We start from the raw sequence: 27,678 nt of genomic DNA, 5'->3' as shown, positions 1-27,678 counted from the left end.
GTGTACTTTCTTTAAGTCTTACATTAGAAAGATATGAAATTCAAAAGATCTTTATATAGTCTTCAACCTTTTAACTTGGGGAAGCAAAGAAAGTAAGTAGTTTATACGCGCACGAGCCAAGGCAAAATTAGCAGATCTGATCCGAAAACATGTTAATTAGGTGCGTCGCGCTCGATCATTGCGCACAGGAGGGGACCCCGCAGGAGTTGAGCCCGATTTTTAGTTTTTTGAATTTAAATATTGTGTTTTTTTATAAACACCTCTTCCTTCTCTTTTCAAATCGAAAAATCTTATCTTCCTTCTCTTCATACTCTCTCTATTTTCTATGTTCCTGAGCGGTTCTGGGCTGTTCGATGGTGTCGCTGCTACATCGAGATTCATTTTCAGAGCGGTGCGATCTATTCTTAGGGACAGTGAAATCATATCTTAACCGATAAATTTTTTCTTCTTTTCATAACACTTTGTAACTAAAGACTATTCCGAGCATACTCACGGCCACATGTAGTGAGAAGTTGGTAAAAAAAAAAAGGGAAAAGAAAAGAAAAAAAAAGACCATGTATCAAGGTGCGAACTTTGAAGCAGATCTCTCCATTAATCCACCTGTTCTAAAACAGAATCCTATAGGAAAGGAGACATGAGAAGGATCTGTCTGTTTTTCCATAAAAACAATGAAAAGACACTAAAATAATTAATGGTGAGAAATTAAAAACTTAATTATAAATTTGGTTCGGGAGATGCGTCAGAGCTAGGGTTAGAGATTCAGCCATTTGTTTCTCTTTATAGATACGAAAGCAAAACGTTTTGGGGCCAAAACAATTCGATCCTGCGGGTCCCGAGCTTTTCTTTTTTTATTTTTTTTTTCTCTTCTGTCCGGTGATCTTCGAGAGAGGGCGCGCGAGCGAAGCGGGGGAAATAGAATTAGGGCACGGTCGGGGATAGGGAAGTGCTCTTGGGCTTCGAAGCCTCTACCGAAAGGAGGGAGGTGATACGACGCGAGTAAGAAGAAGTCGAAGAAATCGAAGAGATGTCGGTCCTCGTCGTGACAAGCCTGGGAGACATCGTGGTGGATCTCCACACCGATCGCTGCCCCCTCACCACTAAGAACTTCCTCAAGCTCTGCAAGTACTCCTCGTCTCCCTTTCTCTCTTTCAGTTCTTAGATCTTTGATCTCATTCTTGATCTCGCACATCAAATTCTCATCATGGATTCTTCCAAATCCGAAGGAAACCATCTCCAATCACACGAAGAAAAGCACTGTTTTTCTTCGACCATGTAGTCATCCAGTTTTTACATTCTTTGTGCTTCCATCTTTAAGCTTTTGATATGTTTGGCACCCTTTTTGTAATTTGGTTGATGAGTCTATTTTTTTTATTTTTATTTTTGTTTATTTTGGGGTCTTGTTGTTGTTGGGTGGGTGCGTGCAGGATGAAGTATTACAATGGATGCCTGTTTCACAAGGTGGAGAAGGACTTCTTGGCACAGACTGGAGACCGCACGGGGACTGGGACCGGAGGTGATTCAGTGTACAAGTTAGTATTTTTCTCCTCACTTTTGCATTAGTGTTGCTAGACTGTAAATTATCACTAAATTAGTATTGGTATACATGCTTTTTGCTGGGGAATTGCTGCGATTATGTGATGAATTTATATTCTCCTAGTTTTGTTATAAAATTTGCTTTCAGATTTGTCATTAAAGGGCTACAATTAGACTGTTGCTGAGATTGCCCAGGGGTGCTGGGGATCTGCGTATAGTCATATACTAATATCAAGGGTGTGCGATGTATAATAGTTCTTCTGGAAGTCCAGTTACTGCATCTACTAATATGCATTACAGCTGCATCTTAGAAGAAATAACTAATATGCATCAACAAAACAAACTGTTAACTTCTCCAAGAAATAACTATTCTGTCCACATGTGTCATCAAAATTTTGTGCAAGCAGCAAGCTGGAAATTTTGCTAGGACATGACATTGCTTGGCTTGCAATGCATCCTTGGATCCATCATCAGCTGCCACCTTTATGTTTTTATTGCTTTTATCCCATGTGTTAAGCTGGTCTTTCTATGTCCAAGTGTTCATCTCATCTTAGTTGTCCATCAGATTCTGGATTTGATTTTCTTTATTTACCATCCGTTATGTTTTGTTTTGGGACAATTCATGGTCAGGCCAGAATGAACCGAATGTTTGATTCCTTTGTTTGCATGTTTCCCTAGTTGGAGCCCCTTCTAGATCTCATATTGTTCATTTCATCTTATTTTCTGTTACACATAATGATCCTTTAATTTCAACAGCAACTTTTGCAGATTGCTGTCTGTCATTATTTGCGGAAATAGTTCTAGATATGATAATATTCAACCACATTCACACTTACTTGTTCTACTAGTAGCAATAAATCATATCAGTTGTAGTTTCTTCTGTTTGAGTCAGTGTAGAGGTCTTTACCTATCTAGCTATGTATCCACCTAAGCTATGTATTTTATCTGCCTAGATACTTGTATACCTATGTTATCTCTCTGTCAGAACTTTATGAGAATTTTTGTGATTGGATATTTGTCTTACCATTGGTGTTGTACTTTTAGATTTCTGTATGGTGAGCAGGCACGCTTTTTTGAGGATGAAATCCATCCAGATCTGAAACATTCTAAAACTGGAACTGTAGCTATGGCTAGTGCTGGAGAGAATCTTAATGCTTCCCAGGTATGCTATTATCTTTCTGCACACCATTTTTTTTGTTTTTTAAATTTGTGTTTCTATAGAAACTGCTTAAAATTTTTAAGATATAATTTCTTGTTTTGGGAGGGATCTATTCTGTAAAATTTTTCTTTTGTTGTGCTGACATTTTAAACCTATCTGAACCCCCATTTAACTAGTAGGAAATATGCTTGCAACTTACCTGGTATAAGTTCAGTAAAGTGAAATATCTGGAAGTTGTGAAGGTACCTTAGCAAAATCTTTCCTCCAATTTCATAGGGGCATGGTTGATTAAGTTGGATCAAACATTCACCTGATCAAGCAAAGTAGTTATTATAGAAGATAAAAGCATATCAGTGTAAAATCTAAGTAAGGAAAAAGCAATAGAATTGTATCATCTGATTAATGGTTGGCTATTTGATGATACGGCATATTAATTTGCATCATGTAATTGTTGTTTTTTTAGGAAGAGTGTATATCATCTAATGGCAGACCATTAAAGTTTTTATAGCATGTGCACCTCATAATTGAGGTCTAGTAATATGTCCTTAGTACCTTCTAGTGAGGCAAGTAGAAATAAATATTTTTGTGGAATCATGATGATCTACATTGCATGAAATGAAAGAGAAGATTTAAGAGGCCCATTGTATGTTAAACAAAAAAAATTCAGCTAACTTAACTAGCAAACTACATCTGGGGAAGACAAGCCTGGTGTGACTTAATGAGCTACCTTAAAATGATTCATATAAAATTAAATACAACAGTACAATAGTACCATGATAGAAATAACATCTTATTGGATTTTCTTTCTTTCCTCCAAACAATCACCTGGGTATTACGTCTTCTTATCTCATTGTAAAGAGTAAATTGGTGAAGGTGAGCTTGGATCTAATTTGTAGGTTTGGTTCTCTCTTGATTATATATATATAGAGAGAGAGAGAGAGGGGGAGGGAGAGAGTTTGCCAGTTATCTGTTTAAGGCTTACTTTCTTTTGGTGATTTGATCAATATGAAGGCGTGTATCTGGGCTTTCACCATATCAAATTTTCCTTTAAGATTGTTGGAGTGAACATGCTTGGCTGAGATGCATTCAAGGTCAAGTAGCTTGCAACAGATTTATGTACCGGAATATTTGGATTCCATGATAGGACCTTGCTGGAGTAAATAGTGGAAAGATTTCAGGTGTGTATGAGGTCTAGTGAGAGCTATGGAGCATAATAATGAGGGATATATATATATACGACATGATACGGATATGCTGATACATTAAATCTTGAAAAAGTAGGATATGATATGGCTATGGTGCATTGTTACCTAGACACAATGATTTTTGAGTTTTTCACTGTGGGGATTTGATACAACACTTGTGACATGGCATGATATGCATGGGACACGCCTCTTTTGAGAGTCCTTGTTCACCTGGATTCTTATAGAGTCCGATTGCCACCTCCTAATAGTCCAACAAGTCCATGAAAAAGGGAAAATAGAAAAACAAAAAGAAAAAGAAAGAAAAGGAAACTTTAAAGGAAGAGTAGAAGAAGAATTAGGGCATCTAATTTACTTCTCTTTGCTTCATGCATTTATCATCAGCTTCTTCGAGAATTTTTTTTTCTCTCCTCTCTTCTACATCTCTATCATCTAAAATAAAAAATGGAAAGCAGAAAGGAAGAACAGAAGGAGATATAGGGCATGTAAGTAACTTCTCTTTGCTCCCTGACTTTGTCGTCAGCGTTTTCAATTTTTTTTTCCTCTCCTGTCTCCTTCATCTCTTACTCTTCTTTGTTCTTTTTCTTTTTCTTCAGGGAACATCAATATCTTATCCTCTTGCGCCCCCAGCACCCCCCCCCCCCCCCCCCCCCCCCCCCCCAAAAAAAACAATGCTACTAATCTTCCTTTTGCAGAAATGCTTTAGTAACATAGAAACTTCACACAAAGTTACACAGACGATGTGCAACATCCAAATTCCTCTGTACACTGGCAGCATGCATAGTGTCATGTACTGGCAGTCAGTGAGATAGAAGAGTTACATATATCTATATAAATTTTTAAAAGAGAATTCTCGTTGAAGATTGTTTTTTCTATTGTTTTTTCTTTTTTATTTTACATCTCTCACTAGTTAGTAGTCAAAGCCTGAGCTGTCCAATCTTCCTTCCACCTTTCTCTTTTTGTAGCAGCTTTTAATGCTTGCCTGTTAGCTGTCATTGTAGCAGTAGCAGCACAGCTTTTTGAGAAGAAATTACAGCTGCATTAATGTTGCTATGTAAATTTGGTGTTTAGCCTGTTTCAATACAACATTATTCAAATAATATATATTCTTATATTGTATTATATATGCATACATGCATGCAGCATGCATGTTGCTGTATCATCATGTCCAGATTTTTAATGATTGTCGTGTCGGATTCTTAAAGACACTTGACACTGTGTCCTGCATCTAGGTAACAATGCTGGGGTACAACTGTAAAAAATATATAAGAAGGGCGACCCAGTGCATGAGGCTTCCGCTGTTGCAGGATCTTGAAGAGGAGGGGGGGGGGGGGGGGGGGCGAGGGGGTTAGATGTACATTGCCCTACCCCGCATGTGGAGAGGCTGTTTCCGTATTTCAAACCTATGACCTCAATATCACAATGAAGCAATCTTATAGTTACATGCTTAAGTTAGAGGGATTCGAATTCATTTCCTCCATTAAACCTGAGCTCTTCTACCATGTTAACTAGCCTATTAACTCCAAAAGCTTAAGTTGTTAGGAAATGGGTCAACAATGTATATTAGGCCAAACAAGATGAGAGTGCTTTATATAAAGCTGGTGCTGGTTTTCATTCCAGGAATGTTATTATAAACATGTGAATATTGATTATTTTTTACAGAGCTGAGATCAGAGTTTTGATTTTTCCTTTACTAGTAACATTTTCAGATGTTGTATGAAAATAGTCATCTGCTCTCTCTCTCTGCAGTTTTACTTCACACTACGTGATGACCTTGACTATCTTGATGAAAAACACACAGTGAGTCTTCTTATGATCAATTTTCTTGTGATTTCATAGGCCAAACAGTGATCTTGAGCGAAACATATTTACTTCATTGATGCAGGTATTTGGTATTGTTGAAGAAAAAGAAGGCTTGGACACATTGGCAAAGATAAATGAAGCATATGTTGATGATCAAGGCAGACCATTTAAAGACATTAGGTTTGTTATCATCTTATTTATTTTGATTGTACTGTTGGATTTTTTTTTTTGCCTATTTATGAAATTACAGCACCAATTGAATCTCCAGTCTTTTAAATTTATGTGGATTATTAGGAGTAATAATGACTGATTTATCTTAATTAAGTAGGTACTGTGGCAAGGTCTTTGACTCCTTACTACTTTGATGCCTTAGAAAGGTTACAAGAAGTATTGATGGAGAGACCTGAATTCATATTTTACATGAGTCCTATTTTGAAGACTGATATGTTTTTAGAGGACACCACATTTGGAAGGTAACAGAATTTAAGATCAGATCTGAATTTTAAACTGACAGAATCTCATCATGGGAGGTTTCTAAGTATGCTTGTAAATTTATTCAGGTCTAGAATTCGAATCATAGGCTTATTCGTATTTTAGTTTGATCTTCCTAGCTTTAGCAAGACTGGAAATATGTGTTGATGTGTTTTAAATTAAATGAGTTTAGATGTCACATACAATAAGTATTGCTAATAAACCAGAAAAAGTAAGTATACCTAACTTCTGCAACTTCTTAATTCCTGTGGAAATGTTAGACATGATTGAAAATGGATCTTATGCCATCTGCAGTTGAGTATAAAGTGGAGGGATGTCAATTTATTCTCTGGGGAAAGGCATGATGTTATGAAGGCTTCATGACATGTAGTGGTATGCCAACTCTAACCCTGAGTGAATGATGAGCTAGCATGAGGACAAGCAGAAACTAGAACTGGTCTTTCTGGATGGGTTGTTACTGTCACACCTCTCTTGCCCCTAGGATGTTGGCTCTTTCCCCCCCCAATCCTAATCTGGCTTCTCTGTGCGTGTTTCTCTCTCTCACCTGTCCTCTGAGCCAGGTTGTAATTTTTCTTGCTGCCCTTCTAGCAATCTGTACTCCTTTTTTATGCACTTAATGAAAAGGCAGTAGGATGCCCCATCTTTGTTTCAAGCAAAAAAGGAAAAAAAAGAGAGGAAAAAATAGAATTATGCTGTCCTTTTGGGTGGAAATCATTACAAGGGAAAAGACAATGCTTCTTCTGCTAATAAGCAATATACATGTTCAGTTAAAAGATTTTATTGTTTGTGGAGGTGGTAATAGAAAGATTTTTAAGTAATCTTTTGTTTGGGAATGCTGTGAGTAAGAGTCATGTTATTATATAACAAGTTTAGAAAGATTATTATAAGGGAATGAAGAAATGGGCATCTTAATCTGTTCTATTCTTAGGGCTGTCAAACGGGCCGAGCTGCTCGGGCTCGGCTCGGGCCCGGCTCGGTAAAAGCCCGGCTCGAGCTCGGCTCGTTAGTCAAACGAGCCCGAGCCCGAGCCCAAAATGAGGCCCGTTTAAATCTGAGCCCGAGCCCGAGCTCGAGCCCGAGCAGCTCGCGAGCCCAAACGAGCCCAAAAGAGAGCTCCAAAATCGAATTGGATTGGTTTGGGTTGGGACTTAGCCCGTTAATCCAAACCCAATCCGTTAATCCTTCCCTCCCACCTGACTGGCTGACCACCTCCTCTCTTTTTTTTCTTTTTTTCTTCTCCTTTCTTCTGGGTTTCTCCAGAAGCTTCCGGTGCCCTCCCCTCCCCTCTTCCGGGTGTCCCTCCCCTCCTCCCCTCCGGGTGTCCCTCCCCTCCCCTCTCGCCTTTCTCCTCCGCCGCCGATGACTCGCTGCCTCCCTCCGCCGCCGATGCCGAGCTCGGTTCCGTTTCTCCCCTCTCTCTTTTCCCCTCTTTGCCGACTCCTCCACCGGCGATCGTCGCTTTCGCGAGCTCTCCAGATCCGAGCTCCCTCCGCCGCCCTTCGTTCGTCTCAGAAGAAGAAGGCATCGGTCGTTAGGGCTGTTAACGACCGCGAGCTCTCCAGATCCGAGCTCCCTCCGCCGCCCTTCGTTCGTCTCAGAAGAAGGCACCGGCCGACGAGGTGAGTCTTCTCTTTTTTTATTTCTTTCTTCTGAGTCGCCTTCGTTCGTCTCTCCCTCTCCCTCTCTCCAGATCCGAGCTCCCTCCGCCGCCCTTCGTTCGTCTCAGAAGAAGGCACCGGTCGTTAGGGCTGTTAACGACCGCGAGCTCTCCAGATCCGAGCTCCCTCCGCCGCCCTTCGTTCGTCTCAGAAGAAGAAGGTGAGTCATTCTTCTCCTTTTTTTTAATTTCTTTCTATCCTTCTTCTCTTCTTCTTCTCTTTCCTTCCTTCATTCTTCTCCGACGAACCGCCGGAACTGAGCTCGGCTGGCGGCTGCTCGTTCTTCTCTCCGACGGTCGACGGAGACAGGGACGGGGATGGCCGGATGGGGCTGGGGATGGGGCGGGCTCGGGCTCGCCGCTCGGGCTCGGGCTCGCCGCTCGGGCTCGGGCTCGGGCAAACGAGCTTCACGAGCCTGAGCCCGAGCTAGAGCTATGCCGCCCGAGCCCGAGCCCGAGCCCGATCCCAATCCTGGGCTCGGTACCGAGCCCGAGCCCGAGCCGGGAAGTTGGTGAAACGAGCCGAGCCGAGCCTGCGGTGGCTCGGGCTCGGCTCGGCTCGTTAACAGCCCTATCTATTCTTCATGAGGGTCGAAAAAATCTTTGTCGTGGGGGATATAGGCTTTGAATCCTTTTGGTTTGTTGCATCATGATTCTGATGCCAAATCGTATAACTTTTCATTTGGAGTGGGTGGACTCCACCTAGAGTGGAAGTCTTTGTTGGTTGGCAGCATCTTGTATTCTAAGACTGGTACATAACAGTCTATGCGGGAGGAGGAGGAATGATTGATCAATTATCTAGTCTCACTTCTTTGGCCGCTTGATCTACCTTGGAGTTCCTCATATATCTATGATGTCTTTAATTGACGGTACGGGGTGCATTTTGTTAGACTTTGAAAAAGTTTTATGGAATTTGATCTTACGAACAGTTAAATTGTGTCACTTGGAAGGAAAATGTTTTTTTCTGATGAAAGATCGAATCAATTGACCTTTACACTAAGACAATTATAACAAATACAATTTTGTGGTTTGTTACTGTTGTTCTGAATCTTGCTTGGGACTGTGAGTGAAAAATTATTTGTAAAATGCAAAAAATGGGCTCCTGAACTGAGATTAGATACATTTGATTTTGAGTTGCACGATCAATTTTGGTATGTCTTTGGCAGATCTTAGTCCTTCCAGTAACACCATTGGAGAGTATTATAATTGCTCAATCTACTGGCATCTGGGCCTACCTACATGAGTTATGCAAGAAGTTTGGGCTATAGTTCTTGTTTAGACCTTGAGGATGATGACTGGGGTCTTCATTAATGTAATTTTGGAAGGTGAATCAAGTTGCTTATACCAAGGAGGCCTCCAATTGTAACTTGCCAAGGGGAAGTGATACAGACACAAATATCTGTGTATGTAGGCTCTTATATATATGTATGCATAAATGTCTGTAATGTATATATAGACACACACATACATAAAATTCATAACTAACCAACTTCTCTTTAATACCTTCATTATCCCAAAATCTATATATGAAAGGATGCATAGACTAAACATCGGTTGGTGCAAATTCATTTTAAAACTCTCCTTTCAATTCTTGATTTAACTTTATATTGAGTCCCACTTAACATAAAATTTTAATTTTTAAAAAGGAAAACCTTTGGAAATTTACTATTAAGAATGTGTTCATGCATGGATGTGAGACCAATAGTTTCTGGCATGCTTAATTTTCTGAAAGAAACTGAAGGTCTAGACTCTTGATTTTGCTGGAAACAGGTTTTCTCCAATGCCTTACATCGATCCCGAGCAAGAAATTTTTTGAAAAAGGATCACTGGAACATTTTCTTGCAAACATACTAATTGGTAAGGACATCTGAAGGTCCTGAGGATATGAACAAGAAATTATTATAAGCATAAGGATATTACCATCAGTTTCCTTGGTAATGTCAATGTGAAAATGACAATATAGCTGAAAATCTTTATGGTATGCCACTGGAAAATGTTAGGGACCTGCTGTTGGTATAACATATGAGAAAACTGTCAACATACAGCACTATGCTTATCATTATCATTTAATTTTTGGCACATAGGAGAATAACATTTTGTTCTTGAACAGAAAGAAGCATACACCAGTTATACACGCCATAATTTTCAATAGCCTAAAGCAGCCTGAGCTGGCTGGCCTTTCCATGATGGGCCAGTTCTAATTTGTATATAAATACCATGCTAGTTGTGATCCGTCTTGGCAACATCTAGCTGAAATGTACCATCTGGTTTGCTGAAGCTTGATCTCGATCATCTTTTGTGATTCCCTGTAGGTCGCTATTTCATGTTGATAAAATCTGTCTTGCTACTTTCTAGAAAGATCTTAGAAACCATATCTGAAGGGTTTTTTCATAAAACAAGAAGCAATTATTTTGTAGTTTTTTAAGTAATACGTACTGCTTTGAAACGGGACTCCAAATTGCCAGGAACATAAATGGGTAATGTTTTTTTATTTATTTTTATGTACTGCTTTGAAACAATTCACTGAATGAGCGCTTATGTGGTAACCTTGCATCTCTCTCCCCCCTTCTTTTATTGACATTGCCTGCTTCGTTCTCCATCAACAGAATCAAACATACATATATTTTGGATGATCCTTTTGATGATCCACGTCAGCTGGCAGAATTTATTCCTGAGAAATCTCCGGAGGGAAAACCACATGATGAGGTAACTTGAATATTACTACCAGTTTGATTAATAGCCTGGGGCCTATAAGATCTTGACATTATCTTGTCTCTAAGAATGCTAGTTCATTTGTTAGGTCCTAGTTCTTTGTTAACAATCACATTTCATTCGATTACATTTTTCTTTTGCATACTGTTTTTCAATTGATAATGTAAATGTTCATTACTTCATTCAGATACTGCGGAGTTCATTACTTTCAGATCTCTATAAAGCTTAGATTTAAGCACTATTGTTAAAAATAATCTAATATAAGAATATGTGTAAGGATTAGGTAAAGAAAAATAAAAGATATACTGTAACTTGATTCTGAGGAAAAAAAAGAATTTTGATTGATTTATTGGATATGTAATGACATTTAGATAGTCCTAGTAGGCTTATAATTGCTTGATTTTAGTCAGAATTTGGAATCTAAAAGTGATCATGCTTAGGAAATTGAGAATTTTTTGATTGAGTGGAATTAAGAGTCATATTATGAGTCAAATGTTTTATATAGTCCTAGGGACCATGATAAGTGTTTATGGGTAAGTTTGGAGTCCTTTTTAAGATTTCTGAAGGATTGGTATATACAAATAGTGGCCTGAATTTTTATGTTTTTATGATTCTTTTAAATGATTTAGGTGTTCTTCTTTCTATGGGCTGTTGCCGCTCTCTTCTCCTTTTCATCCATAAATCTCTAAGTCTCTCCATCTTCTTGCTCATCCCCCTTTCTAACAGAATGTTTTGCTCTTTTTGGCGGTATATTGCTGTAACCTACAGCTGAAATCTGTTAATGTGAAACTTAAAGTTTAGTTCAGTGCAATAAAGTCTTCAACACAGCCCTGTTGTCGCATAAGGCTGCATCAAAACTCCAAGATTGGGGTTTTTTTTTTGGGTGTGTCTGTGTGTGTGTGGGCTAGTCCTGTGCTGTCTAGGGAAGGGGTTGATTGGTGTTTTTTTCATTGATTATATCGGTGAACATCTGAAAAGGTCAAAGTTTTGTCTGAAAGGGAATGGTCTAAGTTTTATAAAGGCAAGGTTGGTCAAACTTTTTTGCTATTATGATAATAAGCTTCTAACCTTGAGATCTTGGGTTGAACTCTGTACTTTTGAAAATAAGTCCAGGTTTATGTTTTGGGCACCGCTTATCAGAAAATGTAAGCAATGAATAGACCTAACTGCTTAGAATGTATAGTGTTGAGGAATAGTCCCACATGGAATAGGTTAGGGACTCTAGTTGACTTACCTGCTTAGAATGTATAGCATTAGGGAATAGTCCCATATTAGATAGGTAAGGGACTCTAATTGGTCTCATATACTCATGTGCCCATCCACCTATCAGATTAAGCTTTTGGGCCTGATTTTAACATGATATCAGAGCCACCTATCCTTTGCCTGCTGATGCCTCCACACTCATTAATCTGCATGTCACCCCTCTCATGTTTTCCTTCCTCTTCGGGATCTACACATGAGAAGGGGTGTTAAGAAATAGTTCAAATCAGATAGGTTGGGGACTAAGTAGTGTCATATGCTCTTGAGTCATCCACCTACTAGCTTAAGCTTTTTGGTCAGGCTGTAACATATAGTACAAAATATGTCATAGTCTCATAGAATGCCTAAAACGTTAATATTCGACATAATAAGGTTCATATTTGAATCTCTGAATTTATAAATTGCAATTTTGGAAACTTCTATGCACTTGTTTAAACATGAGCACAAGCTTTTCTGTCCTTGTGGCTTTACAGCATAAAATCATTAGTGCGAGTTGCTTTTCTACTTGCTTGTGCAACTTTAGTGTCATGTGAAATTATTTAAAACATACCTATGGCAAGCATGACCAAGCGTAATTTTGACATAGCACTAGTTGAATTTCTCTTTGTTTTCTCAGGAGGAGATAGTGCCTTGTTAAGTTGGTCTTTTAACTGTTTTGTTGGAGTATAGAAAGAGAGAAATCATGTACAAAACCAAGTAAATCATGCATATGTGATGCAAGCTGGGGGGCCTAGCATGAGCATCAGAGTGACATAGCAGAATATCAAACTATCTAAGCAAGAAATTAAACTAAGTCTAGAAGAAAGCAATTAACTTTGGTAAGTAAAGGTAGAAAGATAACCATGTACCAAAAGGCTAAGGATAAGTAGCAGCTCTTTACTTCCTATTAATAAGGCCTCATCATTGTTGGAATCTGCCAAGCTCCTTTAAAGCACACCATGACCAAGGACTCCTCCAATGACCATGTTGCTATCCCTAGAATCTACCAAGCTTTGCTTCGGAATCCATCAGATCTTGCACTGAATCCACCATGCAAAAAGGATTTTGAAGCGGTCATGAGTTAAGGATGTACTTCAGAGAAAACTAGCTTCATTGATTTGTAAAACACAAGGGTACATGGGCGTATTTATGGGCTTTGGGGCATGGCCTGCCATACCTCCCAATACGGGGTGTACCATACCGCTCGGTACGGGGTGTACTATACCGTATGAGTTTCCAATCTGTATGAAACTTAATTTCAAGTCGGTACAAGTCCCATACTGAGGCGTACTAAGATAAAAATTGAGAAATATGGTCAGAGAGTTATTTTTGATACAAGGGTGTACCGTACCGTACCAAACCGACATTGTACCGATATGGTACCTGGTCCTGAGATTGCGGACGTTACTTTGGGGTCTGATACATTGAAAGGGACGAGTATGTCTTTCAAAGTTCAACTAAAACTTGAAACAATGGAGTTCTAAAGCAACTAAAACAAGTAACCTCGCCTTAAGGGTAAGTCTAGAAGCAAAATCCTTCCGACGGTGAGGAGAGCATCGATTGAATGGATCGAGTGACAGTTAGGCTATAATCAGATTGATTCTGATGGTAATATGGCGGCCATCTTGTTCTGGGGTTCCTTGTCTAGATGGGACTCGAACACTTTGATTTTGGACCGTGACTTGGTGCCATTAGTATACATTGTCGGATGTGGTAGAGTTGGACTCTAACTGGATGACTCCAAGGGGCTTCATAGAAGGCCTCCTGCCATCAAATTGAATCGGACAATGGCCTGTTTGCTATCAGATTCTTGCTGACAGTGATATGCCATCGGATCAACTTGACTCCGACTAGGGCTGGTCTTCTTTTGATGGTAAGTCCCGTGCCATTGGTTGGTTTCTATCGATACAAACTTTGTCGTCGGATACCAAGAGTCTTGCGTTTAGATCAGGGTTTGGCTCGTGTGGCTCCTTTGGTGCTTCCAAGTCCTTCACGTTGGTCCTAGGAGGCTTTTAATCATAGGACTTGGCATAATTAGGCTAGGATCGCCCAACCATAGGGTCAAGTATCTCCAGGCTGCATCAATAAGAGCCAACAGATATGTGAGGAAGATATTTAAAATTTTTCTATGGTTTCTTTTTGATATATGCTGTAGCCTTCTAGGATCAAGAAGAAAAGTTTGTTCTTCACTGAACAAACCTTCTGTCAACATTTCATTCTCAGCTCCCAGTACTCGTTAGATCTTGTTTTCTTGGTGTCAAGAGATAATGCTAAATTTTCTTTTATCTGCTCAGGCCTCATAGTTTATAGGATTTCGATGGTAAGTGTTTTTGCAAAGCCTAAAGAGGGAGTGCTCTCCAATATCGTCATTGCAAGAATTCTGAACTCCTTCCTTGGGGTACTGTAAATTATGCTATAATGATCATTTATTTGGGTCTATTTGGACATAATTTGTGTCCCATGGAGGCTGGAATAAAAAGTATGCAACAATAAAAAATCATGAAATAAATACGTGCACTATGGGACCGGTGCTTGCAAGAATTCCCTGATTTTTGTTTTCTTCCTCATGCGTGTTGATACTTATGAAGCAAGTTTCTTCTGGTTCTGATAATACTGTTATGTTGCATAAACCACATGCCTAGTATCATGTCACTTGGATATTTTTTTGTGCATTTGGAGTGATGCATAATTTTTATGAAATCATTGATGAACATACCCATCAAATAAACCTCTTTTGCATTGGAAACACTTAGAGAGCTGAGGAGCGGTTGGAGGATAACTGGGTTCCCTTGGATGATACATTAGCCCCTGAAGAGCTCGAGGAGGCGATTCGTTCTAAAGAGTCACATACAAATGCAGCTATTCTTGAAAGTGTAAGAACTGCTACCCAGGTTCCACAATTTCATGTTTAAATAGATGCAGCTAATGTTAATTGTTGCCTTAATTACGTTACATTTTGTGCTTGCAGATAGGAGACATTCCAGATGCTGATATAAGGCCACCAGATAATGTGCTATTTGTTTGTAAACTTAACCCAGTTACACAAGTTAGTGATCTTCTTCTTCTTCTTCTTCTTCTTCAGAAATATTTCCTGAGGATAGGCATTACTCTGTGTTGTGTTATATAGGGCAATCCTACGTGAAAAATTACCAAATCCATCAGTCCTCTCAGTCTGACTCGATATATTGAAATATTTCTGAACTTTTTCTTCCATTTCTATTGTCAAGTTGTTACTTCTAAATGATGTCTAATTATGCTTTAATCTAATGCAGGATGAAGATTTGTACACGATCTTTTCACGTTTTGGAAATGTTACATCGTAAGTGTACTTTTTGGATATTCAAATCCTTAGCTGCAACTCATTTTTGGTTCTTTTCTGTAAAATTCATGTATTTCTGCTTGCAGAGCTGAGATAATTCGTGATTATAAGACAGGAGATAGCTTATGCTATGCTTTCATTGGTAAGTTTTTTCCCTCCCTTTAGTAATTTTTGTAACTTGTAGTTGTTAGGTGCTACAACAAAAGATTTTGTGGTATTGTAATGAAGTAACCCTCTAGATTGTGAAGGAATACAATCTGACTCGTTTGCAAAAAAAGTGCTTTATTGGTGCTGATTTTATAAAATCTGAATTACTTTTACATACGATGAATTAGCATGGTTCTATTGCAGGTAGTACTTTTACTCTAAGCGGTCGCTATATTCATTGCACTCATCACTTGTTTCTCAAGGTCGTTGTAATAGAGAATGATAGAATTATCTATCATGCTTAGTCAACCTCTAAGCTTGGTCTATGTGATCCATCAGTCATTTGCTGATGGCTGACATTTGATTAGTTGTCAACTGGAGTCCAGCTGTCCCTCTTTCCTTGGATCCATTATTGTCTTATTGATAAATTTGGATGCATGACTTAGTTAACGAACACTGGTTCAATTTCCAGAAGGCCTACTACTGCTGATTTTTCTTCAACCTGGCTGAGGTTGATCACTAGAAGCATGGATACCGATGTGGGTTATAGGATATCGATACAACATGATACAGATATGTTGACATGATGAATCTTGGAAAAACGGGATATATTGATACATATACAATATGACAATAAATAAATGTTTTTTTAACAAATAGGATGAAAAATCCAAAAAGCATGATTGCTTTCTTACAAAGTACCATGTAACAAAAATTCAAGATCATAATACCGAGATAGTTCACAAAATGAAAATTCAATAAATAATTAACATAATAAAAACAAAACCAGTAAACATGTGTAAGAAAATAAAACAAGGGATGGGTGAGAAAGAGGGTGGTCAATAACTTATTGTAAGTTATTGGGTGTGGATACAAATCCAAGCTCAAGACCCACTTGACTCAAGCATAGTAATCCACAATATATCAATAAATGCCTTAGAAGTGTCCCGAGAGTATTTTGGAAGTATCCAGATGTATCCCGGGAGTATCTAGGAAGTATTTTGATGTATCCCAGGATTATCTAGGAAGTATCCAAATGTATCCCAAGAATATCTTGGAAGTATGCAAACGTATTCCAGGAGTATTCGAGTTATATTTTAATTATAAAAAAATTCAGGATGCTTATGTTATCCGACAGGTATCTGGGCTGTATCCGCATTCAATATGTATTGGATACAGCCACAGGTTGTGTTTTGAACCATCCTTGCTTCTTAGGTTGATTATGATGTTGTTCTTTTTGAACACCATATTAACATAGTTGTGCATGCTCTGGCTTTCTTAGCCACCAAAAAGAAAATCCAGAAGGCCCTTTCAGTAATTGAATTCCATCCAAACCTTGGGCATTTGTTTATGGCATGCAATTTTAATTAAAACCGCTGCAAATATAAATGTAATCTGATAAGATATTTCTGGCTGGATGTGAATAATGCTGGAAGCCTCCAAAATCACCAGAGTTCAGCCACAAGGGCTCTGTCTAGCCTGAGTTTTCATATCTATGCTTTGTTATGAGCTTGTATCTCTGCCACTTTGAGCTTATTCCATCAAAGATGGAGTCCATGGTTTTTGTCTATATGCTAGAATCGTGATTTTTTAAAACAAAGGTTATTGTCTCTGGCTTCTCTTTCATTTGTTTATCATTTATATGAAATCTGACATGTTTAACTAAAAATTATCTGGGGCGCATTATGTAGGATGATTGAAGAGAAAAATCTCTGGTTTCAAACAAATGAAGGGCAACTAAAGAGACATATGGTGCTAATTGACAATAAAGAGGATGGATAATGTTTATATCAACTTTGATAATATACTGTCTTTTGAAAAACCAGTTCTGATTTCTAAAACCAATGCTAGTTATTCCTTCAAAAAAATATATTTGGTTTCAGTTTTTTCTCCTTTTTTGAAAAAGGACATAATGTAGCTTTTAAGCTAAATTCTACATTAAGATCCTATTCCTTAGCTTGACACAGCATTTTTTGATCTTTTGGAAAGAGTTTGCTTCAGACCTTAGAAAAACAGTAAAAGCATGAGCCTTCTAGATGTTACTTGCTACCCAAGTAATAGTTTCCTGCATAATTACCCAAAGAAAAAGGGTTCTGCATCCTTGTTTGACTTAGTGGTATTGCGTACTATAAAGGCCTTCACCTTCTTCAGGGTACATAAAATATCACAAGGAGTGTGCAAATTAGAAGTACACTTCGAGTATTGCTAGTATTTTGAGATTCCCTAACTGAAGGAGTAATTCATTCTTCTTTGCTGAACCAACTATGTCATGGCTTGTAAAGCCACTTACATATAAGTTAAGCTATTACTGTGAATCATGATAATTTGTCACCCATGGCTGCCACCTTTGTATTTGCTCCCTATGTAGTTGTTTCACCATAGATCCAAGCATATAACAGAATTTGTTTTTCCCTCATGCATGGGCACTCCATGTGGGTCTTCCATCTTTGAGAGGTGAATGTTGATAGTAATTGTGGCCTTTTATCTGATTTAAGACAAAAGCATAATTACCAGTATTTGCTTCTCCGAAAGTCTTCTAGAATTTCTTTTCCATCGTTTTTGGGAGTAGTCACAACCTGCTTTTATTTGGAAAAATTCATAGCAAAAATCCAGGAGAGCTTGTAAGCAAACATGGGTTGTATCTCTGTGCATAGTATTAGTTGCTGTCTGAAATTAAATGAACTAAACAATCTCTGAAGATAAAGTGATGTCAAATGAAGGATGATTCAGGTCCTGTAAACAAGAAATTTCTTAGGAGGATTTATCTTGAAGATTAAGGAGAGTCTAGCCTGTGCTTATAGGGGTTCTTTTGGTTTTTAATGAAGTTTGATGTTAGTCTCTCTCTCACTCTGTGTATGTGTATGTTTATTTTTTTTGTCTGTCTATCTCTCTGTCTCTATGGAGTGCTAGATGTAAGGCTTTTATCATCTACATCTTGTCATTATCATCAATAGTGCGACCACTGTAAAGTAGAAGGTTTCTAGGAATTTGAAACAGCTTGTCCTGAAGGAGGATGTTTCTAGAATTAGAACCAGACTGCAAAAGGACCCATATAGCTCACCTGAAAGGATAGGATTAAGGTTCGCCGTTCCAATGCATACTGCCCCATACCAGGCATACTATACTATACCAGTACCGAACCATGATACGGTATAGAGGGTGTACTGAGTCTTGGTACACTAAACAGATCCACATACTGGACGTATTGACATTGTATGAGCATGGTACCGATGCGAGCCTGTACCGAGTCTCAGTATGCTAAACCGATACATACTAGGCGTATTGACATTGTATGAGCATGGTATCGGTGCGAGGTTCGATGCCGAAATTGCTAACCTTGGATGGTATAAGTTTAATTAATTAGATTAAACATTACTTTTTATTTGGTGATTTATGTGTGCATGTATGTGATTACTGGCTGAATATTGGCTTACTCTTTGATATAGTGTATTGATATTTCTTTTTCATATATTCCTGTCTTCTGAATGTTAATATCTCATTTTAACCACATGCTATATTGTTTCCTTTTTCAGAATTTGAGGCAAAAGAGGCATGTGAGCGAGCCTATTTCAAGGTGAGTTTTAGCACTTATAAGTTGTTGCCTTTAATTAAGTATTGGAGAAAAAACAAAATTTGCCAATGTTACTATTAGTTATCTTATGTGAGGCTTGCTACAGTAATTTTGGCAAAATTGGTCGAGTTTAGAAGTCAAGCTGAAATTGTAAATACAAAATGAACAATCAGTGTATTCTCCTTGAGTCAAAAGGGGGTGACTTTAGTGAATATAACTCAAGACGAATCTCCAGACATTTGGTGATTTTAATACATAATTGGGTTAACTGTATCATCCATGACAAACATTTATCTCCTATATCAAATTATGTGTTAATATGGAGTAATAAGACATTGCACAAAATGTGTAGCATGCCTGTTCCTTGACACAATCCATATTAATACCTAAGTTATAGTTAGAATCAAAGTTTGCCGTCTCAGTACTGGACCTCGTACCGGTGTTACACTAGCACTATATTGGTGGTACGGTTTGGAGCCTTTTCGGCATATCAAGTGTTAGTACGTCTCCCATATCGGGTAGGTATCAGTACTGAACATATACGATATAGTACGCCCCGTACCGCTTGGTTCAGGCCGGTACGGCGAATCATAGTGAGAATCAAGAGAAGAGACATGTCCTAAATGCATTGTTTGCTTTGCTTTGGTCTTATCCTTGGGAAATTATATGGAGAAGTTGAAAATATTATGTGATTGCTGGACGCTAGTAGAACTTTAAAAAAAATTAATGTTACTGTTATATGAGCAGATTGATAGTGCGAGTCAAAGAGTTCAGCAATGAACAAAATGAGATGAAGTGAGTTAAGGGGTGGATCTCTTTTAGAACTAAGGTGGATCTATCTCAAAACTAGGGTAAACTAAGTTAGTGAATAGCAGCAATGATAGAGATGAAGTGAGTGAGAACTAGTTAAGATGGTTTGGTTATATACAACATAAGCTATGGAGAGTAGGCGCGACTTATCGGTGCGTACAGCCACCTACCAGGCATTATACTGTACTGGTACTAAACCAAGACTCAGTATAGGGCCGAACTGACCACCGTATCGGATGTACTAATATTGTACCAGCATGGTATCAGTATAGGTTTTGGTCTGATGTTGCGAACCTTGTTGGAGGATCTTGACAAAGAGGGGTCTTGTTTAAGTTTACAAATGTTGGAAAAGAGGAACAAAACATGAAATCATATGTGGATGGTTTCTTACCTTAGTTCACATTTTGAGCAATTTTTCACGATAAAATTACCATAGACAACTAGGAATAGCATTTATGGATTGAGCAAACAATTTATACATAAATTATGGAAAATATTTTAAAAGGAACATCCGTTGTATCTAAAATGGCACCTTTTTGTTCTATGTTCAAACTAGGCAAGTAGCCTCCATTTTTGGTACAACCTTTGGAAGAAAAGTTTTAATTGCTTGTTTACATTTGTATTCTTGCAAATGATGGTTCTGGGTTCCGACAACCATATGTTGATACTTGCTTTATGAGTTTCCAGGCGTACTGATGTTTTAGAGCCTAGCCCAAGGAAATACTACATGTTGTAAAAGAAACTTTGTGCAAAAATCAAGTACCATTGTATGAAGGATAAGCAAACCAAAGATAAGTGTGAAATTTTTACTTAGTTTGTGCAATTTTCTATTTGTGATAATACGTAACTTTGAATACATTATATTCCAATAGCAAAATTATTTATGAGATTCCGTAACACATCCTAAGTTTTGTTTTATAAGATTAGATTGTTTTTAATTGCTAAACTTTTTTGTTTAAGTATCAAAAACTTAGTTGAAGGATCTCCAGAGCTTTATCGAAGATTATGTATTATATCTAGAAGCATAAATTTTATATTTTAAATAACCATGACAAAACAATCCTATCAGGGTCCATTTCACAGTTTGCTTTCTTGTAATCCATATATCCTGCCGTAAAGTTGGCATTGAACTACCACCCTTTTTCCTATCAACCAGCATTGTGAATGTCAAGTTCTTAGTTTAAGTTAAAAATAACTTCAGTGCACAATTTAGTGTGTTCTTGCAAGTTTTTTTATAATATATCGTATACCATGATTTTTTTCTGACTCCTCCATGACGCAATTGAGTGATAATGACAGATGGACAATACTTTAATTGATGATCGAAGGATACATGTGGATTTCAGTCAAAGTGTTTCTAAATTATGGAGCCAATATAGGCATAGTAAAAGGAGTCATACAAATAAAGGTAAGCTTTAAGGTCTTTCTGTCATTTTGATTTGATATTGTTATTTAAACATTGTCCATTGTCTAGGATTATGTGCACAAGCTCTTCCACTATAAAAACTAGAAGTACTCATATATGGATTTTCTCTTCCTTCTATTAGTTATAAGACTATCTCAAAAGCATATTTCTTTCATGAGATATTGTTTGCTAATGACAAATAAATCTGCATATCAAACCTATCACATATATAAAAGCGTGTCCTAGTACACTACACAGCCGAGACAATGACGGGTTTTCTACGACCAAAGAGATGAAGGATAGAAATGTTGAGAATCCAAGATAAGGTCACGACGAGACGGGCCATTTATCATTACAATAAATGTCAAGTGAAAGTGTAGTGATGTATGCAACCAAGGCATCCTAATAGATCGAAAGATTTGAACTGTGTTCCTACATGACCTGATCAATTCAATCTGGCACTTGTCATCTATTTTCATTGTTCAACTATTTGACAATATGAGAAAACCAAAAGCTCTGCCCTCCCCCTCTATCGATCCAAGGGGTGGAAGGGTAGAGGCCTTTGGCGTCCCTTCTAATCAAGAATTGGGGCTAGATAATTACTGGTCTCTATGTTTTTCTCTCATGCTTTTCTTCATTTATGGTTCATTATTTTGGTGTTTTTTTTGCTAAAGTTCATTATTTGGTGTTCGAAGTGTAGAGGAACCACACTAATCCAACCCGAACTTAGTGGTTAAACTATACTGTGGTGATGATACTATACGGGAGGTCTTGTAAAAAATAACTGGACACCAGAATGATAAAAAACTTTAAAAGAAAAAAACCCAATTAATTCATTACATGAAACAAAATTACAGTATGATTTTGGAGCGGCAATGGATTCATTGACGAGCCATTTTTTTTTAAAAAACATTACAGTTATGATTTTTTATCAAATAAATATATGAATTATGGGAATAGGAAGGGTTTATATTTATGGATTAACATTACAAGTAAAAGGAGATCAAAAATTCCATGCAATTTCAATACATTAAAACCCAAATCATTTTATATATTGGTAAGTATAGCTATTAGTGATTATCTAGAAAAGGAATATATTATTGCTACGCATAAAATTTTGGTAGCTTCCACCATTACAAGGTCCGGGGAGGTCTGGTGTACGTAGCCTTACCAGTGTGCAAAGAAGTTATTTCCATGTTTCGAACCGTGATATCTAGGTCACAATTGACAACCTTACTACTGCATCAAAGCCTGCCCTCTTCCTGTCACATATATCATCAACAAAATACAGCAAAAAACCTTAACAGCCTGCTTCTTTTATGCTCCTACCTTCTATAGTATTGGAGCTTCTTCAAACTTCTAACATGAGGCTTTTATATACTAATCTATCCATAGATAAGCTTCAACTTATAGACAATATTTGATTCCCGCCAAGCAAATATTTTGGTAATTATTCCGTATACATTTCATCTTCTAAATTTTCTTGGAGAATGACATTTAGGCATTCAATTTGTTTAAGGTCAATGTTGATTTGTAGCAAGAGATATTGTTACTGTGATATTAAGCAAGTTCATTAGCAACCAATCTCGCTTTCAATCTTTTAACTACACTATTAGGAAAAGCATATCATTTAGACCCTATTTGGCTGCTTTTATGGCTTAATCCTTGGACAAACCCAACATGGGCTACCAGTGAGGAGTGGGGTGTTAGTAGGACTTTTTTGATTGGGGAGCAGTGTCTATACAATTATTAAAAGTTTGAAATGCTACAAATGATCTTTCAAAAGGGATCTATTATCTCTATTTTTTTTGGATTGCGAGATAAAAGCTCCCTGGTTGCAGGACTTCTCTTCTATCTGCATGGCCCATGCTCATTGTGCAACTGGCAACTTATACATGCATCTAACATGCCTTTAGTAGTGTGGATTCAAAAACCAGTAGAATGAGATGATGCAATCGTTATAGTATTACACCAAAGCAAAACCGGTATTGGTACCAGTGTCGGGACATGAGAACAGCACAGGATTGGGACATACCAGCTGTCCTGATCAGTATCAACTGATACCAAGTCTAGTACAGCTGATATGAAGCCCGCACTGATGGGGATGACATATTCTTTTTTTGAAAGAAAACACAGGAAACAGACAAGCAGCTGTCTTGATTGGTATGATCCAGTATCAAGGCTGGTTTGGTTGGTACCAAACCCATCTTGGTTGGGACAACAATTTTTTTTTTCCCAACATAAAGAACCTCCTTGGTGGTCTCTTCCATGAAGTCCGGCAAAAAAATACTTTTAGATAGTTATTTTTAGCAACAACTACTCTCTAATCAGGAGTCCTATGCATACTCTTTGGTAGTTGTCTCATATTTAACTTTTGATGGTAGTTTTCTCCTGAAGTAACTTCTCATAAGTGGCTTTTTCTGCATGTATGTCACTTATCAAACTCTATAAATGTAAACTCTCTCTCTCTCTCACTCACTCTGTTATTCCATGCTAAAAAAACAAACTTTTGAAAAGTGGTGAAGAAAACATGACCATCCATGTTCACCTATTAGAAGGAAAATAAATTTATCTTTAATATGGGTTTTAATAGGACCAAAACGTGTGATCTTGGGAGAAAGAAAATAAGACATTATGGAGGAAAAAAATAAAAGATTTTGAACTGGACTCCTCCTTACAAATCTGGAAAGAAAAATTCGATTCACAACTAATTCTTATCTATCTTTTTCGAAAAACTGGACTCTAAATAGTAAGGAAAAAAATCTTTTAAAAACTAAACTGACCATGACTGTTTATGTCAGGCATTCTAATATATCTCAAATAATTATCTTTAATAATTTGACATCTATTTTCTTCTCCACGTAAGCAATGCCATATGTAGTATTATTAATCAATAAACAGTGAGTTGCTTGAACAAATGTAAATTTTTTATGTTTGATATGCCTCTCAGTAAATCTTGTTTTTCTTAGTAAGCTACAAACTGCTTGAGGCAAACCAGAAACTGCTGGGATCATCTAGATCAGGTGCCCCTTGATCCTCCACTTTGAAGAGATGCATCTTCCTGCCCCTTACGTGTATATGTTGTCTGTCTTGGAAGGGGACTTCACTACTTCACCACCAGTCAGAAATGGGTATCTATAGATCCAATTAGCGAGACAAAAGTTTTGAAAAATCACAATTGCTGATGCTGCAAATGAAGTGTGCTGTTCATGGACAGCTTAAGCTTGGCCCATAATGGGCTCTCAAGTTTGTCTGATTAGAAGTCAACAGAGGCACAGAGGTCAAGTCACATATTAAGCCTCAGCCTATAGATGAGCCAGGTCTGAATAGGCAGCAAGCATGATAGCAGTATAATCTTGAACTTGGGTTAAGAGCAGACTGGTTCAAATGGGCAAATGAGCCAGACTCTTAAAACACTTGTAGCTGAGCTTGGATCGAGCTTGGGCCAATCTTGAACACCTGACCTCTTATATAGCAGTCTGAGTCTCAGCAATTGAAATCTTAGCTCATTCTACTCATTTTCAGCCATAACAATCACAAGTGGGAACAAGTTTTTTCCCGCTTAGATTTAGCAATTATACATGTTTGATTCTCACATCAGTAATTTTAGCTGTTGTTTCTTTTGTCATTGACAGGAGATTCTAGCATATTGAGTGCCTGTTCTAGTTTTTGAATATATATGAGCTCTTGCCTCACCTTATATATTTCTTTCTATTAGAAGCGAGTTCCACCATCCCATAAGATTGAATTGACCTCTCATCTAACTACAATGCTGCAGTCTAGTATGACTTTCTGAAAATAATTGTGCAGATGGCTGCTTCAAATGTGGTGCTCCTGATCACTTTGCCCAGGATTGTGATCAAGAAGCTGATGATAGACAAAGAGGTACAAAGTATGTGCTGAAAGATGATAACATGCAGCGTGGTGGAGATAATCATCAAAGGTCTCTCTCTCTCTCTCTCTCTCTCTGTGTGTGTGTGTGTGTGTGTGTGTGTGTTGGTGGGGGGGGGGGGGGGGGGGGGAGGGGGTGCATGCGTATGTGTGTTTTTTTCTCTGTTGTGCGTGGGAACCAAATCCTCATGCTGAAAAATCTTTGGCCAGGTATGACATGTTGTTTGATGAAGATAATATGGATAGCGAACACAGAGGGCAAGAACGAACGAAGAAACGAAAGCCAGACCATCATAATTATGAGCATTCTACAGGAAGAGGTTATGATAATAAAGGCTCAGAGAGACAGAGGCATGATGAGAATGGAAGTAGACGTATTAGAGAATATGAGAGGAATCAAGGAAGTAAGAGGCATTATGAGCATCTAAGATACGAAGATAAAGAGCATCGTAGGCGGCACGATAGTAGTAGGCATTGTGATGATGGAGATAACAGAAGTTCTGGCAGTGGACGGCGTGAACATGATAGATCAGATGGTGATTGGCAAAGGAAGGATGAGAGAGAGCATCAGAAGAGAAGCAAAGACAGTGACAAACATAGGAAAGATGACAGATACCATGATAGGAAAAGTAGGGACCAGGACTATGAGTCGTACAAGGAAAGAAGACAGAGAGATGAAAGAAGAAAATGAGGGAAAAGGCTCATTTTATCTGCTCTTGTTTTAAATTTGGATTAGTCTTCTGTCATCTTTTCAGCAATATGGTGTAATGCTGTGTGAAGTTAGGACCTGAAGCAAAAAATTTTTGCTAGTGTTCTATGATAGAAAACATATGTGAATACTACAAGACCTAATATTTGCAAGTTTAAGTAGCTTGATCTTTTTCTTTATTTTTGGTACTGCATAGCTAAATCTTAAAAAACAGAAAGTAAAAAACCTCATTGCTTTCCTTTCCCATCAACCAGAATTTGGGAACACAATTGAGACCCCTCATAACTGAAATGCTCTACTTATACTTAGCTGCTGAAGGAATCTCTAAATAACATTCCAATCAATAAATTGCTGGCTCAACTATCAAATGATGAACAAATTTCTTCTGTTATTTGATGTTCAGAACTTTTCCATGAAATACTTGCAACTTATTTAGAAAACAGCCTCTGTTGATGAGTGAGATTTGTTGCTATTCCTGCTGTTAATTTGTTCTCTCTTTAGATTGGCTTGTTTGAACTTTGATGCACAGGGTTAAAATTAGAAAAATATATTATTCTACCACGGATCAGAATGCTATGCATATTTAAAGAAATGCATGCTTGTTCTCTCGACCATTTAATCACTTCTTATGATAATTGCATTTTACCCTACATTTCTTTTTTCAATTTTTATCCATAGAAATCAACCAATTCTCTTCGTACTGATGGTGGTATGTGTTCCCTTCACTTCATACTGTTGGTAGTGTGTATGCTAAAATTAACGATAACCTTTTCCATACATATCCATTTCTCTAAATGCCCGGTCACATTTCTTGGAGACGTTTGTTACATGTACCAACTTGTTAACTAATCATACGATGTAATACGTTTTTTAGTTTACAATTTTAACAATGTTATGCATATTTGATTAGAGATATGTCAAGGTTAGTAGTTCAATTTCTCAAGTTATGCTGCCTACAGTGGCTGATGGCAGGGGCCAACTTTGATTAGGTAAAGTTAATGAATGTTGGAGGTAAATGACCTAGATTTCATCTTGTCCTTACCTTGATCTTGGCCCCTCCTCTCATTTTGGTTCTAAGAAATAGGAAATTTTTTTAACTTGCCAATAATATTGTTAATATTCGTTTTGCACATAGATACAAAGGTACTAGATCTTAATAATACTTCATTTTTGATTTATATAATTTTAATATGGTAAATCTTTTTCAAAAAGAAAAAAAGGACCGTACTACATCATGATTAATGATGTAGACTTTCATTACAAAAGGACCACATTATTTCTATATTTGATGACATTTAATATCTAGGTAATTATGGAATTTTATATTTGATTAATGATTAACTCTAACACATACTGGTTCGATACAAGATAGGCATCCAATTTGACCTAGTTTTTAGTTTTCATTTGTGTTCCTTCTCAAACATTATTTTTACTCCATAAAACCAAAATCCGCTCCCAATTAAACTTTTAGTTCAGAAGTAAGCCTGTTTATCAAACTAAGTGATATAATCTTTATCTAATTGAGCAACTCCATAGCCTGTCTTCTCCAGTAAACGTGCCGCAATCAACAATAATCTCCAGTAAGGAGCTTTCAGAATTACTCCATAAGAATATACTAATAACACAGGAAAATCCTTAAATAATATATATAACTTATTGAAATGATAAGCAAAACTTTATTTTATATTGTGAACCTACAATGGGTTCCTGTTGAGCACAACTGAAAATTATAGAATGTGTTCAATCAAACCTAACCAATAACCTATAATTTTTATTGGCATTTTTTCTTCACAGAAATTAACTACTAGTACTCAAAATTAATGTGAAGCACGTTCGAACTCAAGTTTAAACACCAAGCTAAACTTAAAGAGTTTGAAATTATTCGCCGACTAAATGACTGATGCTATGTTTCAAGTTAGCTTTTGGGCTATTCATTTGTATCATCTACAGAAAAGCACTATCAACTGGCAGATTAAGTTTCATTAGCAGGTACTGACTTTGTCCGAAGATGCCTTCACCAAGAATCCTT

General features: G+C 37.6%; 1 protein-coding gene across 3 annotated transcripts; it reads left to right on the top strand.

Annotated features, from left to right (window-relative positions):
• The first annotated feature begins 656 nt into the window (after positions 1–656).
• Positions 657–25,828, top strand: CYP59 (cyclophilin 59). Of its 3 annotated transcripts, XM_008790976.6 has the most exons (14): positions 657–1,122; positions 1,425–1,529; positions 2,578–2,695; positions 5,644–5,694; positions 5,780–5,877; positions 10,453–10,552; positions 14,551–14,670; positions 14,766–14,843; positions 15,070–15,116; positions 15,203–15,258; positions 18,797–18,837; positions 20,944–21,052; positions 24,860–24,992; positions 25,151–25,828. In XM_008790976.6, the coding sequence occupies exons 1-14, from the start codon at positions 1,025–1,027 to the stop codon at positions 25,629–25,631; spliced, it is 1,635 nt and encodes a 544-aa protein (XP_008789198.3). In that variant the 5' UTR covers positions 657–1,024; the 3' UTR covers positions 25,632–25,828. The 3 variants fall into 3 exon arrangements, with proteins under 3 accessions (XP_008789198.3, XP_026660329.3, XP_088570621.2); XM_026804528.4 differs by lacking the exon at positions 5,644–5,694 and having other exon boundaries at positions 733–1,122; XM_088714495.2 differs by lacking the exons at positions 657–1,122; positions 1,425–1,529 and having other exon boundaries at positions 5,604–5,694.
• Positions 25,829–27,678: the final 1,850 nt, after the last annotated feature.

This window comes from Phoenix dactylifera, chromosome 18 (assembly GCF_051530095.1).
Source record: "Phoenix dactylifera cultivar Ajwa chromosome 18, Ajwa_hap1_PhDact_Kaust_v1.1, whole genome shotgun sequence".
Lineage (NCBI taxonomy): Eukaryota > Viridiplantae > Streptophyta > Magnoliopsida > Arecales > Arecaceae > Phoenix > Phoenix dactylifera.
The sequence above is the reverse complement of the archived record's forward strand: the minus strand, read 5'-3'. Positions and strand labels throughout refer to the sequence as shown.